Source organism: Anomaloglossus baeobatrachus, chromosome 3, assembly GCF_048569485.1.
Source record: "Anomaloglossus baeobatrachus isolate aAnoBae1 chromosome 3, aAnoBae1.hap1, whole genome shotgun sequence".
NCBI lineage: Eukaryota > Metazoa > Chordata > Amphibia > Anura > Aromobatidae > Anomaloglossus > Anomaloglossus baeobatrachus.
The window spans coordinates 457,470,595-457,484,575 of NC_134355.1; the positions used below are offsets into that span (position 1 = coordinate 457,470,595).

The 13,981-nt window shown below is 44.0% G+C and overlaps 1 protein-coding gene across 1 annotated transcript in view; it reads right to left on the reverse strand.

Annotated features, from left to right (window-relative positions):
* LOC142295418 (putative cation-transporting ATPase 13A4) overlaps window positions 1-13,981 on the reverse strand; it is a 201,540-nt gene that overhangs the window by 85,622 nt on the left and 101,937 nt on the right. The window contains exons 14-17 of the mRNA XM_075338520.1: window positions 11,025-11,175; window positions 10,855-10,932; window positions 10,552-10,708; window positions 3,451-3,568 (exon numbers count right to left, since the gene is read on the reverse strand). Of these exons, the coding sequence (XP_075194635.1) occupies window positions 3,451-3,568; window positions 10,552-10,708; window positions 10,855-10,932; window positions 11,025-11,175 (504 nt within the window). The remainder of the gene's footprint in view (window positions 1-3,450; window positions 3,569-10,551; window positions 10,709-10,854; window positions 10,933-11,024; window positions 11,176-13,981) is intronic.

The following is a 13,981-nucleotide window of genomic DNA, read 5'->3' on the forward strand; positions in this document are numbered from 1 at the left end:
CACAGGGTCTTCATAGGTATATGGCAGCAGGTATGTAGTTTTGTGTGTAACGCCACTCACGGTTTTGCGGTCAGGGGTATGGGTGATCTCCACTGCAGCTTTAATGAGCGTCTGGGGCTGATGGAGTCTGCAGTCTGATGGTGTGCCCTCCCATGAGTGAGGGTGACACCAGGGGCTCGGGTGTGTGTGTAGAACAACAGGTTCCAGAATAACTCAGTCACAGTCCAAAGTGTCTTTCAACTTCTTTACTCACGTTCAGGTGCTTTTGTGAGGTAACCCGGGTGATGCTGAGATAAACCAGGTGGAATCAGGTATCCTGCAGGCTGGTCTAAGGGCAACCGTTAACTCGCCTTCCTAGCACTTCTTGTTTCAGATAACCCCTGACTTGAAGTACTGTGGGATTCATCCAGGGTAGTCACAACTGCCTTTTCTCCCCTTTTTGGCCCGTTTGCTGGCAGTGTGGACCAAGGTGGATAGCTCAGGCTCAATCCTCCTTATGGGCCTTCTCGTTGCTGCGGATGCTCGGACTCTAGTTGGTTGGTGTGGGACTTGTTGTCCCCCCCCACCGGCAGGTTTAGCAGACCAAATAAATGGACATCTGCTCTAGGGACCTGTTCCCCGTGCGTGCCTAGCCACCAGAGGTCTCCGTACACGATCAGCTGACTTCTTCAGCGTCTTTCTGTCCAACTGACTTCCCAGCGTCTTTCTGTCCAACTTCTGATAACCGTTCTCCCCCGCTAACGGCTACTACACGTGCAGGGTCTGACTAGCATATCCGTGCATGCCTCTCTTCTCTTTCTGCTTCTGACTTTCTGCTTGCCACACTTTCTGCGCTTCTCCACTGACAGACTGGCTAACTCCTCCTACTTTTCCTGACAGCCACTGCCACCTTAGCTTCCAGCCCCTCCCCTACACCCCTAGCTGAGATGTGGAGGAACACCCCCTCTTTGATCTCCCCAAGGGTCCCCTCTAAGGTGTGGGAGACCTCGTTGTTATGTGTCTGTGCGTACACACCCTATTCCAGCCTTTGGATTACCTGAAGGTACTGCCCCCAGCATGGGTGCAGTACCCAGTGGTGCCTGACCAGGTGAGGGGTGCCACATTTACTTCACCGCTCATCTGTTTTACTGTACCCAAGGCCCACCATCTGGTCCTTGGCGCTTCTTTTCTCTTTCCCATTTTCAACCTCTTCAATCCAGTTCAAGGTGGCCTCGGATGTCACTGCCCAGGCATACCGTGTTGTCATTTGAGTGACACTCATCATAACACACAGTGACATCAGTCAGAGGCCTTGTTAAGCAGCAAGCCAATACCCATAGTTGAAAAAGCTAATGAAGATGAGCACAATGTGGGAAGATGAAAGAGGTCCTTATGATCTAACGACTGTGTGGTTGTACAGGTGAGTGGTGAGATGAGCAATTACTTTTTACATACTACGTTTATTACACATATGTTTATAGAGCATAATAAGGAGCATTCAATTCAAAAAGTATAATTTTGTCACAAATCGAATTTCCCTATAAAATCTGCAGGATTTCTATATTTGACATTTGAAAGATCTACTGATTGCCAGTCCTTATTTTGGCCCAAATATCTGGAAAAACCCTATATATTTTCATTATTTTGTGCAGGATGCAGCCAGGCCCTATAGTGTGGGTGGGGGAAATTGGGGTATATCTTCTTGTAGGGTAATCTAATAGTATTGATGTAAAAAAATAGGATATAAGTTGGCATGATGTATTACAAATACCTGTGTGACTGGCACCTTAAAAAAAGTGAAAGGTAGGAGTGTGAGTCGAAGCTTCATCGATATTTCTAATATCTGCTGCCTCTATCTTATGACCAGGTATTAGTAAGTATGGTTGAATTTTCTTTCATGTTCATTTGACATTTTCTTAAAACAAAATATTAGAATAACAAATGGTCGCCAATTTCATAAAATATATATAAATTGGCTGTAGTGATCATTTCTACATTTCTGTTTTCACTGCCATGATAATTGTGATCATTGCAGTCTTCCTCTAATCGGCCACTTCCAGTGCTATAATTCTACAGTAAAAATACCACGTTGCTAAGATATTATTTTTTACATACAAATCAGAAGCCTAAAAACTGCAGTATTTCTAGCTTGCTCTCCCAAAAAAGTTCCATAAGACAATATTCCTTTAGCAGTGGATTACTTTATAATTATCTATGCAATTGTACCGCCCCGTGCTTGGCTGCAGCCGAGCCGCTCGGATCCGGTCTTGTTGGTGGGTGGCTCGAGCGCCTCCGGACCCGGGGTCACTTCGCTCTGAAAGGATGCTGGCAGTACGTAGGGGGTTAGGGTTACGGCTGGGGCCGTGGTTTTTAGTTAAGTTCGTGACGCCACCCACGGGTTGTGGTGAATATAGACACCACCGCTGCTGTTTACTTGGCCCTCGGGGACGGTGTTGCGCAGCCAGGTGTTGACCCCTCCGTGGGTAGGGGGTGATGGTCCCGGGGCCCAGTTGTGAGGGTGCGGACGGATTGGCGTGGTGCGGGGCGGTGCGCGGCCCGAGGGCACAGTTGTACTCACTCTGACAGATACACCGGAGTCTCTGGTAAACCAAAAAGATGGTGGTCGGTGCCCGCAGCCGGCTGCGTCTGGTCCCCCACCCAGTTTGGTGGTCCCCGCCTTTCTCCTGCACCTTGTTTTGTAGCTGTGGACTGCCTGCGCTTCAGCGATGGGCGTCCGCTCCCTGGCTGTGTGTGTGTGTGCCGGGAGAGCCCGTTTGCCCGCAGACACTGGGCGGTGGGATCTCTCTGCCTGAGCGGTGGCTTTCTATTCCCCTCGTTGGGCTGTTGTCTTCAGTCAGGACTTGGTTGGGAAAGGACCTAAAGTCAAGACTTCAATCAGTGAATTAACTTTAGTCTGGTAGATTCAGGACCTCTGTGCACCGGTTTCCAGTCGGTTCCTCGGTTCGGTACCGGCGGGCCACTACCCTGTCTCGGTCCCTCACGGTTCCACCAGGCCGTCTTCCTGGCTCCTGCAGGCGGCGATCACCGTCTGCCTCTTAGCCAAGGTGTGCAGGCTACGACCCTCACACCTGTCAGTCTCCTGCAGACCTGCTACACAGGCCTGCTTCCACTCCACTCCTGCCACTGACTTCTAACTGACTGCACTTCCTGCCTCAGGCCCTCTAAACTCCTTGGTGGGCGTGCCAACCGCCTGGCTCTGCCCCCCTGGTGTGTCCATTAAGCTCTGAGGGAGGTGACTAAGGTTTTTAGGTTGGCTGCTGTTACCTTTTTAGGGGGACGGGTGTTTGTGCAAGGGACTGTCTGTGACTACCTGGCTAGTCCAGGGCGTCACACAATTATGACTCACTTCAATAGAAAACTATGGTATTTATTTTATTTGCCTTCTACAATTTTTTATTTCCTTTGTTTTGGCTACATTTCTATAGTGCTATACAGTGTGGCACTAAATACCTGTCAATGCTCTGTAAGTCTTCACAATTGCCATTCTTCAGAAGTTTGGAGGCCACACCGATCACTCGCAAGCCTTGAAAAGTATAATTCTCTAGTTCTTTCAAAAATCCACTGGGAACTAAAAAGACATAAAAAGTAACTCTACAATACATCAACTGATTGCAATTGATTATTTTTATTTATGTTCTTATTTCTTATACATATATGCTTCATTAAAAGATATCTACAGTGCCTTGACAAAATATTAATACCCCATGGACTTGGGTGATTTGCAGTGTCAGTTGTCTGCCACACATAGTGTTTTGCATTTAGCCAAAAAGGTTATACTTTTGTATCATCTTACGTGAGTGTGTGGAGGTTACCAGACTCCTACCCCTTGAAAGTACAAGCATAACTGTGTACATAATGAGTAGATTACAGTATAAGATGAGAATAATAATGGTTGTAGGAAGTGTGCCATCTAGTGGCCAGTTTGGAACGTGCTTTTAGAAATAGATGACTAATGTAAGAAAGAATAAAGCTGTGGGAATAGCCCACAAGGGCTGGAGCCAGTCACAGGGATCAGGCTGACTCTATCTTAAATATTCAGAGAGGGTTTGATTAGAGTTAGTAAAAAATATGCTTGAGACTCTGAAACAACAGACAAAGTGTGGAATTAACACATGTGGAATGAAATACTTAACAAAAAAATGTGAAACAACTGAAAATATGTCTTATATTCTAGGTTCTTCAAAGTAGCCTCCTTTTGCTTTGATTACTGCTTTGCACACTCTTGGTATTCTCTTGATGAGCTTCAAGAGGTAGTCACCGGAAATGGTTTTCACTTCACAGGTATGCCCTGTCAGGTTTAACAAGGGGGATTTCTTGCCTTATAAATGGGGTTGGGACCATCAGTTGTGTTGTGCAGAAGTCTTCTGGATACACAGCTGATAGTCCTACTGAATAGACTATTAGAATTTGTATTATGGCAAGAAAAAAGCAGCTAAGGAAAGAAAAACGAGTGGCCATCATTATTTTAAAAAAATTAACGTCAGTCAGTCCAAAAAATTGAAAAAACTTTGAATGTGTCCCCAAGTGCAGTGGCAAAAACCATCAAACTCTACAAAGAAACTGGCTTAAATGAGGACCGCCCCAGGAAAGGAAGACCAAGAGTCACCTCTGCTGCGGAGGATAAGTTTAACCAAGTCACCAGCCTCAGAAATCGCAGGTTAACAGCAGCTCAGATTAGAGACCAGGTCAATGCCGCACAGAGTTCTAGCAGCAGACACATCTCTAGAACAATTGTTAAGAGGAGACTTTGTTCAGCAGGCCTTCATGGTAAAATAGCTGCTAGGAAATCACTGCTAAGGACAGGCAACAAGCAGAAGATACTTGTTTGGGCTAAAAAACACAAGGAATGGATATTAGACCAGTGGAAATCTGTGCTTTCGTCTGATGAGTCCACATTTGAGATCTTTGGATCCAACCACCGTGTCTTTGCGCAACGCAGAAAAGGTGAACGGATGGATTCTATATGCCTGGTTCCCACCATGAAGCATGGAGGAGGAGGTGCAATGGTGTGGGGGTGCTTTGCTGGTGACACTGTTGGGGATTTATTGAAAATGGAAGGCATATTGAACTAGCATGGCTACCACAGCATCTTGCAGCAGCATGCTATTCCATCCGGTTTGCGTATAGTTGGACCATCATTTATTTTTCAACAGGATAATGACCCCAAACACACCTCCAGGTTGTGTAAGGGCTATTTGACTAAGAAGGAGAGTGATGGGGTGCTACACCAGATGACCTGGCCTCCGCAGTCACCAGACCTGAACCCAATCAAGATGATTTGGGGTGAGCTGGACCACAGAGTGAAGGCAAAAGGGCCAACAAGTGCTAAGCATCTCTGGGAACTCCTTCAAGACTGTTGAAAGACCATTTCCGGTGACTACCTCTTGAAGTCCATCAAGAGAATGCCAAGAGTGTGCAAAGCAAAAGGTGGATACTTTTAAGAACCTAGTATATAAGATATATTTTCAGTTGCTTCACACTTTTTTGTTAAGTATTTCATTCCATTTGTGTTAATTCATAGTTTTGATGCCTTCAATGTGAATCTACAATTTTCAGAGTCATAAAAATAAAGAAAACTCTTTGAATGCGAAGGTGTGTCCAAACATTTGGTCTGCACTGTACGTGTCGCCTGAAGCTCCTCCCTAGAACTGGATTGCGAAGGTAGTCTGTGCTGTAAAGAACTGAATGTAGATGATAATGTGCCTTGTGGAAAACTTAATATGAGAGACTATGTTGAACAATATCAGAAATGTTATGAAGAGAATGTACTCAATCAATATCTCTGCCGCTAAAACACATGTAAAATAGATTTTGTTGAACTAAAGAAACTGTTGCTTAAGAACTGTTGGCCTCCATCTCTGTCTTTACTGTGGGAAGGAGCTTAGTCACCTAAGCCATCAGCGACAAGCAGCCACTCTAGGGTATGACCTGCACATCACAGACCCTTGCACCCATCTTTGTGCACACCACCACCAAACACAATATCCCCCACCCTGTAGGTGTGGACAAGGCTTCTAAAGACAGAGCCTCAACTATAGCTACCACCTTTACATTTGGTGTAGTTGGCAGGATCAGGCCTTGCTTCATGAGAAACAGTAAGAAGCGGGGGAGGCTTGAGTCACAGTGAATATAGTGACTGTTCTGAGGTTAGAGGAAGCTGAGTACATGGACGATGGAATGGCAGGCAGTGGAGCAGCATGGAAAAGTAGCTTCACCCTTTGTATGCTTGGAGGAGTACAATTGCACGAAAGCTTGTCTGGCCCCCAAGAGGTCCTGCCGTTCGGAGGGGAGTCCACACTTGGAAAAGCTTGTTCATGTTCAACGGTGCCCACCCCCGAGGACACATTGGAAGAAGAAGCCTTGCCCATTACAGATTGACAGCGGACAATGGGCGGCGACTCTGAAAAAAACGGGCAAGATGAGGCTCTGCCCTGGAAAAGGCATAGTGGAACAGGGGAGCGCCTGCAGCAGAACAGGATGGCGCGATTGCTGATGAAATTGCAGAAGAAGATGGACCATCATGGAGCGATCCCTGAGAGATGGCCAGTGGTATGAAGTTCTGGTCCACGGAGGATCTAGGAGCAATGACTGGATGCGGTGGCAGGCTTAATGGTCAGAGAAGGTGAGGCCGGGTGGGGTGCTAGACCCATAGATTCCCACAAGAGGTATGTGATCCAGTACCTAAGCCTAAGAACCTGTGGACTCTAGGCTCCTGTTAGCCTATGGGCCCTGTGTTGATAAGAACTGAACTGTCAGTTCCGGGGGTCCCAACCAAGTGGACCTTGAATCTTGATGACCCATGCTAGAGACTCAGTTACCTGATACCAGAAGTAGAAAATGTTTAAGTGTTGCCTTGCATGCTTTGTGTTTTCCAGGCAGTATGGTCAAGGGGAGAAATGTGAGGAGGTGTCAGGATTCATCCACCCTGAAGATACAAGCATAACTGTGTACATAATGGGAAGAATATAAGATGATGAGGACGATAATAATGGTTGTAGGAAATGTTGCCATCTAATGGCCATTTAAATGGTGGTTACTGTAGCGCCAGCATCCCAGTTTCTGCACTCTCCTCTCCCCCTAGCTCAGCAAGCATAACGATACTGTTACCTCCTAAGCTGCCCATTTGTTCCAGCAGCCATACATGTGTCATGTGATCCTCTGCGCTCCCACATTTCCATCCACCTGTGTATTGGTTCTCTGTCCTCCCACATGGCCATAATCATGCTACATGGTCCTCTGCTCACCCACATGGCCACCCATGTGCTCCATGGTCCTCTGCGCCCCTGCGCTGCCACCCACATTTAGTGCTAGCTCATCCCCCCCATAAATGTCTGCCTGTGCGTTGGATTACAGCTTCATCCTAGGCTCCAGGACTTGCGCATGCCGCGTGGGCTTTCCTAGTCTTCAGCCTACAGCACACACGCTTCCTGTCTCTTTAACAGGAAGCGTGCGCACCTTGTAAAGGTGTCCTCAGCCTATCGCTGGGAGGCACAAGGCATTTAAGGCTAGTTTGCCTGATGGGAAGGGCCAGAAAAAGTCCATAAGGATGTAATCCTTCTACCTCTGTGTTTGTCCAGCTTGTTTTGTTTAGTCTACCATTATCCAGCATCAGTCCTGCATGTAATCAGCTCTGAGTCTAAGGTGTCTACCCTGTACATGTCCCTGGACATGTCCTGTCTGTGCTTTATCTCCTGTGCTTGGTGATCCGTACCTGAAGACCGGGACCCTGGTGACCGGAGCTCCACTTACAGTCCTGTACCGGATGACCTGTGCCTGATCACCCATGTTAGATGTTCTCTACCTGTCTGAATCTGTGTTGTCTGTGTTCCTGTTTCTGCCCTGTTTGCCCTGTCGGTGCCCATCCTATTTGTGACTATACCCTGGTCGTCCTGTCCCCAAGCTCTGCTGAGCCACCACAGTCAAGGACATTGCCCTGGGAGTGGCATCTGGCTTCTAGCCAGTAGGCGCTTAGTCAAGCCCCTCCCACATCATGAAAAGCTTGGGTTCCCCTTGTAGTTCAGTTGGTCCAGTCCCGCTCCCTGCCTCATTAACAGCAAACGTTATAGTTACTCTTACGTTATAGGGCGTAATGTGAAAAAATATGGTGCTGATATTACACGGTTTATAATGACTTTCTCCAGGTAACATGAAGACTTAATAAAATACACCATTATAAAAACTATATTATATCAAGTACCATATCCAGTGAAGAAAATATACAGTAGTTTGCAGACTAAAAGACCCAATTTTCCTAAAAAAGTTGGAGATGAAAGTGGGGGGTGGATCTTCTAGTCTGGATGTGGCTGTGCATGGAGGTGCGGCAGTGTCAGAGGAGCAGGTTACAGATTGCAGAAGCATGATCACAGGCGGCAGGAGCCAGCACTGGGGCAAACACATGTGCCCGCTAATAAGAAAATGAATATTTACTGCTTCCCATGTATATAATTCCACCTAACTCATCACTGAAGCAGGCGCCAAAAGGTGGGCTGGATTATGGGCATAACGAGCTGTGAATATTCATTCCTTTTAATTTCGGGCACATGTGATCACCAAGCTGTCGACTTCCTGCAGCGGGTGGGTGATCACGTGTGCCTGCTATTAAAGAGAATTAATATTCATTGCTTCCCACATCCATAATGGTTGTGGGGAGCAATAAATATTCGAGGAGCTGACTTCACAGTGTAACTGGAGGCACATGACAGTGACATCATGTGCTGTGTCACTTATACACTGAAGTATGCCGTCATAAGAAGATACTGCACACCAGGGGAAAGGAGGGATGGTGAATATTATTGTTTATTATTTATGTGTGTATCATGATGGGAACATAGTGTATATAACATAATGTTCTCCATCTACACCTTCGGCCTGGGACATCTCATAGAGTCCCACGGCTTTCAGTATCATCCCTGTGCCAATGACACACAGATCTACCTCTCTGGACCTGACATTACCTCTCTACTAACCAAAATTCCACAATGTCTGTCTGCTATTTCATCCTTCCTCTCTGCGCGATTCCTAAAACTTACCATGGACAAAACAGAGTTCATTGTCTTTCCTTCTCCTCACTCATCTCCTCCATCAAACTTGATGGTTGCTCACTCTCCCATGTTTCACAAGCTCGTTGCCTTGGAGTAACCCTAGACTCTGCTCAAGCCTTCAAGCCACATATCCAAGCCCTCTTCACCTCATGCAGATTACAACTCAAAAATATCTCCCAGATCCGTGCTTTCCTTAACCAAGAATCAGCAAAAACATTAGTGCATGCCCTCATTATCTCCCGCCTCGACTACTGCAACCTCCTGCTCTCTGGCCTCCCTTCCAACACTCTTGCACCCCTCCAATCTATCCTAAACTCTGCAGCCCACTTAATACACCTCTCCCCTCGCTATTCCCAGCCTCGCCACTCTGCCAATCCCTTCACTGGCTTCCTATCGCCCAACGACTCCAGTTCAAAACATTAACCATGACATACAAAGCCATCCACAACCTGTCTCCTCCCTACATCTGTGACCTAGTCTCCCGGTACCTACCTGCACGCAACCTCAGATCCTCACAAGATCTCCTTCTCTACTCCTCTCTTATTTCCTCTTCCCACAATCGCATACAAGATTTCACCGGTGCCTCCCCCATACTCTGGAATGTTCTACCTCAGCATATCAGACTCTCCCCTACCATGGAAATCTTCAAGAGGAACCTCAAGACCCACCTCTTCCAACAAGCCTACAACCTACAATAGCCCTCAGTCCAGTACACCACTGCGCAACCAGCTCTGTCCTCACCTATTGTACCATCACCCATTCCCTGTAGACTGTGAGCCCTTGCGGGCAGGGTCCTCTCTCCTCCTATACCAGTCTGTTTTGTACTGTTAATGATTGTTGTACGTATACCCTCTTTCACTTGTAAAGCGCAATTGAATAAATGGTGCTATAATAATAAATAATAATAAAAATAATATATACCAGGATGAGAACCATATGTACCAGGATGAAGTACATATATACCAGGATGGGGCCAGGATGGGAATCATATATAACATAATGGCACAAGAATAGGGAACATATATGCCAGGATGGAAGACATAAACACCAGTATGGGGAACACATATACCTGAAAGGGGCCCAGTATAGGTGACATTAGTACAGAATTGGTGGATAATACCCCCATAACAGTTATTCATGACCACATTTTTTGCTATACATTTTTTCCCTATTTTGCTCCTTTCAAACTTAGGTGCGTCATATGTTCCGATGCGCCTTTTAGTCCGCAAAATACGGTATTTATAAGATTAAGTGAATTAGAAGTAAATTCCTTAAATGCCTAAATATCACCTTCCACTGATCAATAGAAGGGGCTTAGTTGGACTGTCAAAAGGCTACTTTTCATGTTTAAATTAAATTTAGATTGAGTTACTTTATTTAAATGATTCTATATAACGTTCCCTGAGCTGAAATACAATTGTATGTCCCAGGAGACATGCTGTGCTCTAAGGTGTTCTTAAAGTTTCTAGTAATACAAATTGTAGAAGTTGATTTGTAGAAGACCTAATACCTGATTCTGCTTTACAAAAACTGGCCACCATCTCGGGAGCTCCCTTCATGTACACAATGAGCTCATCTTCTCCAATAACCTCCGTGATAACGGACATACGTTGCATAACAGAGGAGAACGGATATTGGAATAGAACTTTTATTCCAGCCACCTTATCCTGTTAAAGGAGTAATATGTAGTCACAAATTATGTCTGATTTTATCAATGAATAAACCAATAATATTCTAATTTAAGCAGAACATGTTTACCTTCATAAGTGTAAAACAAAGAGGTTAAGACTTGAATAGTGATTTATTAATTTACCGTCATTTTTGAATTGGGCCCAGGCTTGACAATAATATTTTGGGAAGAGTTTTCATCTGAGCAGGTCTCATCTAGCACCTGGAATCATGCAGAATCATCGTAAATAAGTGGATTCTACTATATGCTCATTTGTAAAATAATAAATTCTGAGTTTATTATAAAAACCTCACCCAGCCGGTGGCTTCAAACATTTTGAGATCCAAAGGATCACCTTGTAATTTCCCATCAAGTATGATGATAGAATGACAGCATGTCATTGCAGCAAGTACAGATCCCCACGATAGCTCGTTAATCTGTTTTTGAGTAATCATTGTCTGAAAACTAAGAACCAATAAATAATAAATATAGAAATAATGTAAGTAATACCTTAACTCACTGAGGTCACATAGTAGTACAGTGTGTAAGCTTATAAGTAAAAAGAAAAAACATTTAGTTGAATATATTATTCCACAAAGTTGATTAAAAGGAAGATAAAAACTGCTTTCTAGAGCAAGGGCGTTTCACTCTAGGCACCTGTAAGACATTAATCAACTATTCCTCCATCAAAATACGCGTACACTTCATTAATTACTGCTCAACAAAACACTGGCATAACCAAGTGAAAATGTTGCATTTTTTTTTATTTTAAATACACATAATTTATTAAATTTATTCTATACACCAAAAAACACCATTAAAAAATGTACAGGGAAATAGCCACCTCAGAGGGACACAATTAATACCGGGTGATTTAACACTTCACAGATAAACACTAGATAAGGTAGAAGAATTTTTTTGGGATTTCCTAGCCAATAATAAAATACTATGGACATAAAGTGTCGAGTGCAATAAATATATCTCATATACAAAAATAGAAAAAATGCTTAACATATGTAATACATATACAATATACGTGTCACTAAATAGTTTTTATATATCCAGTAATATTGTAGAATAATCCATAAAAAACTATTTATTTATCAATATGTAATGCCTAATGAGAGGATAGCAAACAGCAACCATGGCATATCAGGCATATACATATCCCAACTATATTAATGTGGGCTTATGTAAAAACAGCCTCACCAGTAAACAGGCATTAAATGCACAAAATACCAGTGTATACATAAACCATTGATATGACCGGGTTAATGTCAGCCATCGACCCACGCAACCAATAGCTAAATAGAGGATATTATTACAAGCTATTGTGAAGCACAAACTGCTGGTTGCTGATATCACTAGACACATTCATATGCAGGCATAAACTTAAAGCACACTAAACATCATGCCCACAAACTAAGGCCATATTATAGTTCCAATAGCTGAACCGCTGTATTAGTCATTGCAATTAGCAAAGGGTTTACCTTAATATGATCAGTGTGCTTACTGGAGTGCCTGGTAGCATAAACCCTTTGCTAATTGCAATGACTAATACAGCGGTTCAACTAATGCAACTATATATGGCCTTAGTTTGTAGGCATGGTGTTTACTAACTGACCACGTTGCTCAGGCCACTAATCTAGTCTGAGGATGCCTTAAATACCTAGTGTTTCTCAGCTGTAGGGAAGAGGCATTTCCAAGTAAAAGAGTGCTGACCCTTTAAGAGGAGGGAAGATGCAAGTGCACTAAGCACAGTCTTGGGGAACCTGTGCAGCGTGCACAGGTACCAAGAGAAGGAGGCAGCAGTAGCACATGTGGACGGCTGCGGAGAGGCGGTGGAGGATGCAGCCGCGGCGGTAAGTATGTCAGCATCCCTGCTGCACGGACGCCAGCGTTACAAGAGGTACTGAAGAGTTTTGGAGATTGGTGGTGGCAGGTCCTGTGTAGATGCAGAACTCTTCAGCAATAGGCCACAAAAAAGAAGAGAAGCCACTGTAGACATACTGTATGTGCAGGATACATTATTGTGAATAGGGAAGACGTCCATCAGAGATATGCTGAGATGTTCCTCCAAAACACTACAGTTCTAGGGCGTAATGACTGTATGCAAATATCTGGTGACATCACCTTTAGCTTCCATTAGAAAAAATATTTTGCCCAGACTGATATTTCTTACTGCTTGCTGCCCACACTCCATTATAGGTAAGGGATGATTATATGTCTATATATGAGTTTGTGAATAGTGCAGTGTTTAGTAGAGTGGTGTAAATGTATGTATGTAGGGAAAATGTATGTTTTGCTTGAATAAATGAAGAGAGCGTGCATGCTCATTAGTAGTGAGGGTGAAATTGTGTGTGATTGTGGATTCCTTTAGGTAGTATGCGACTTTGTGTAGTCAGTTTGAGTGCATCTGTGCATGCTTGGCTGTGTACACGAGTAAGCATACGTGTATGTACGTCTTGCGCATGGAGTATACATGATTCCTGGATTTATTGGGAATGCTAATATGAATATGTCTGCTACTTATAGAAGTTTGCATCTCATTAGTTGGACATTGTTTGAACTTTTTAGCTGCATTATTTGTGCACTATATAACTTATCTAGCTTTTATGTGAAAGGAGCATTTGTGTGTTGTTCATTTATATTATGTACTAGTTGTAGTACCTGGAGTTGCCTGGGATAGTAACTAATTGTCTTTCTGTCTTTCTCCCACTCTCCCTCTCTGTCTTTCTCTTTCCCATGCTCCCTCTCTTCATATGAACAGGCGAAACAAGAAGTTAAGGATCAAGTAAAAGTACAATTTTTTATTGGAACAATCATAAAAAGTCCTTAATGGACCATAACATTACAAAAACAGGACATAAAAATACGGTATATAGAAGTATATGGTGGATACAGGCACCCAGATAACAAACCAAAAAGCGACACACTCAAATATAGAAAATCTGAATCCCTTATACACAGTGGTACCCTTTCTAAGGAAGTAAATACATATACAGAGAAGGAAGTTCAGAAATACATACCAAAGTGCTAAGTGCTTAGAAGTATTGATAACTAGTTTCAAGGTAGAATGTTGTGAACGTCATTTCTGTGGGAGCTGTTCTGAAGCTCTGTCTGGTGGCCAGAAATGGTAGTGGAGCTAAATCTGAGCCATTGACTAAGACAGGTGTCGGTGTTAATTGGGAATTGGGGAAGTCCTATTACAGACAAGTTTGGTCTATATAGGAGAGCACTTTCTGGCCGGCTGACGCTGGTTATAATTGTA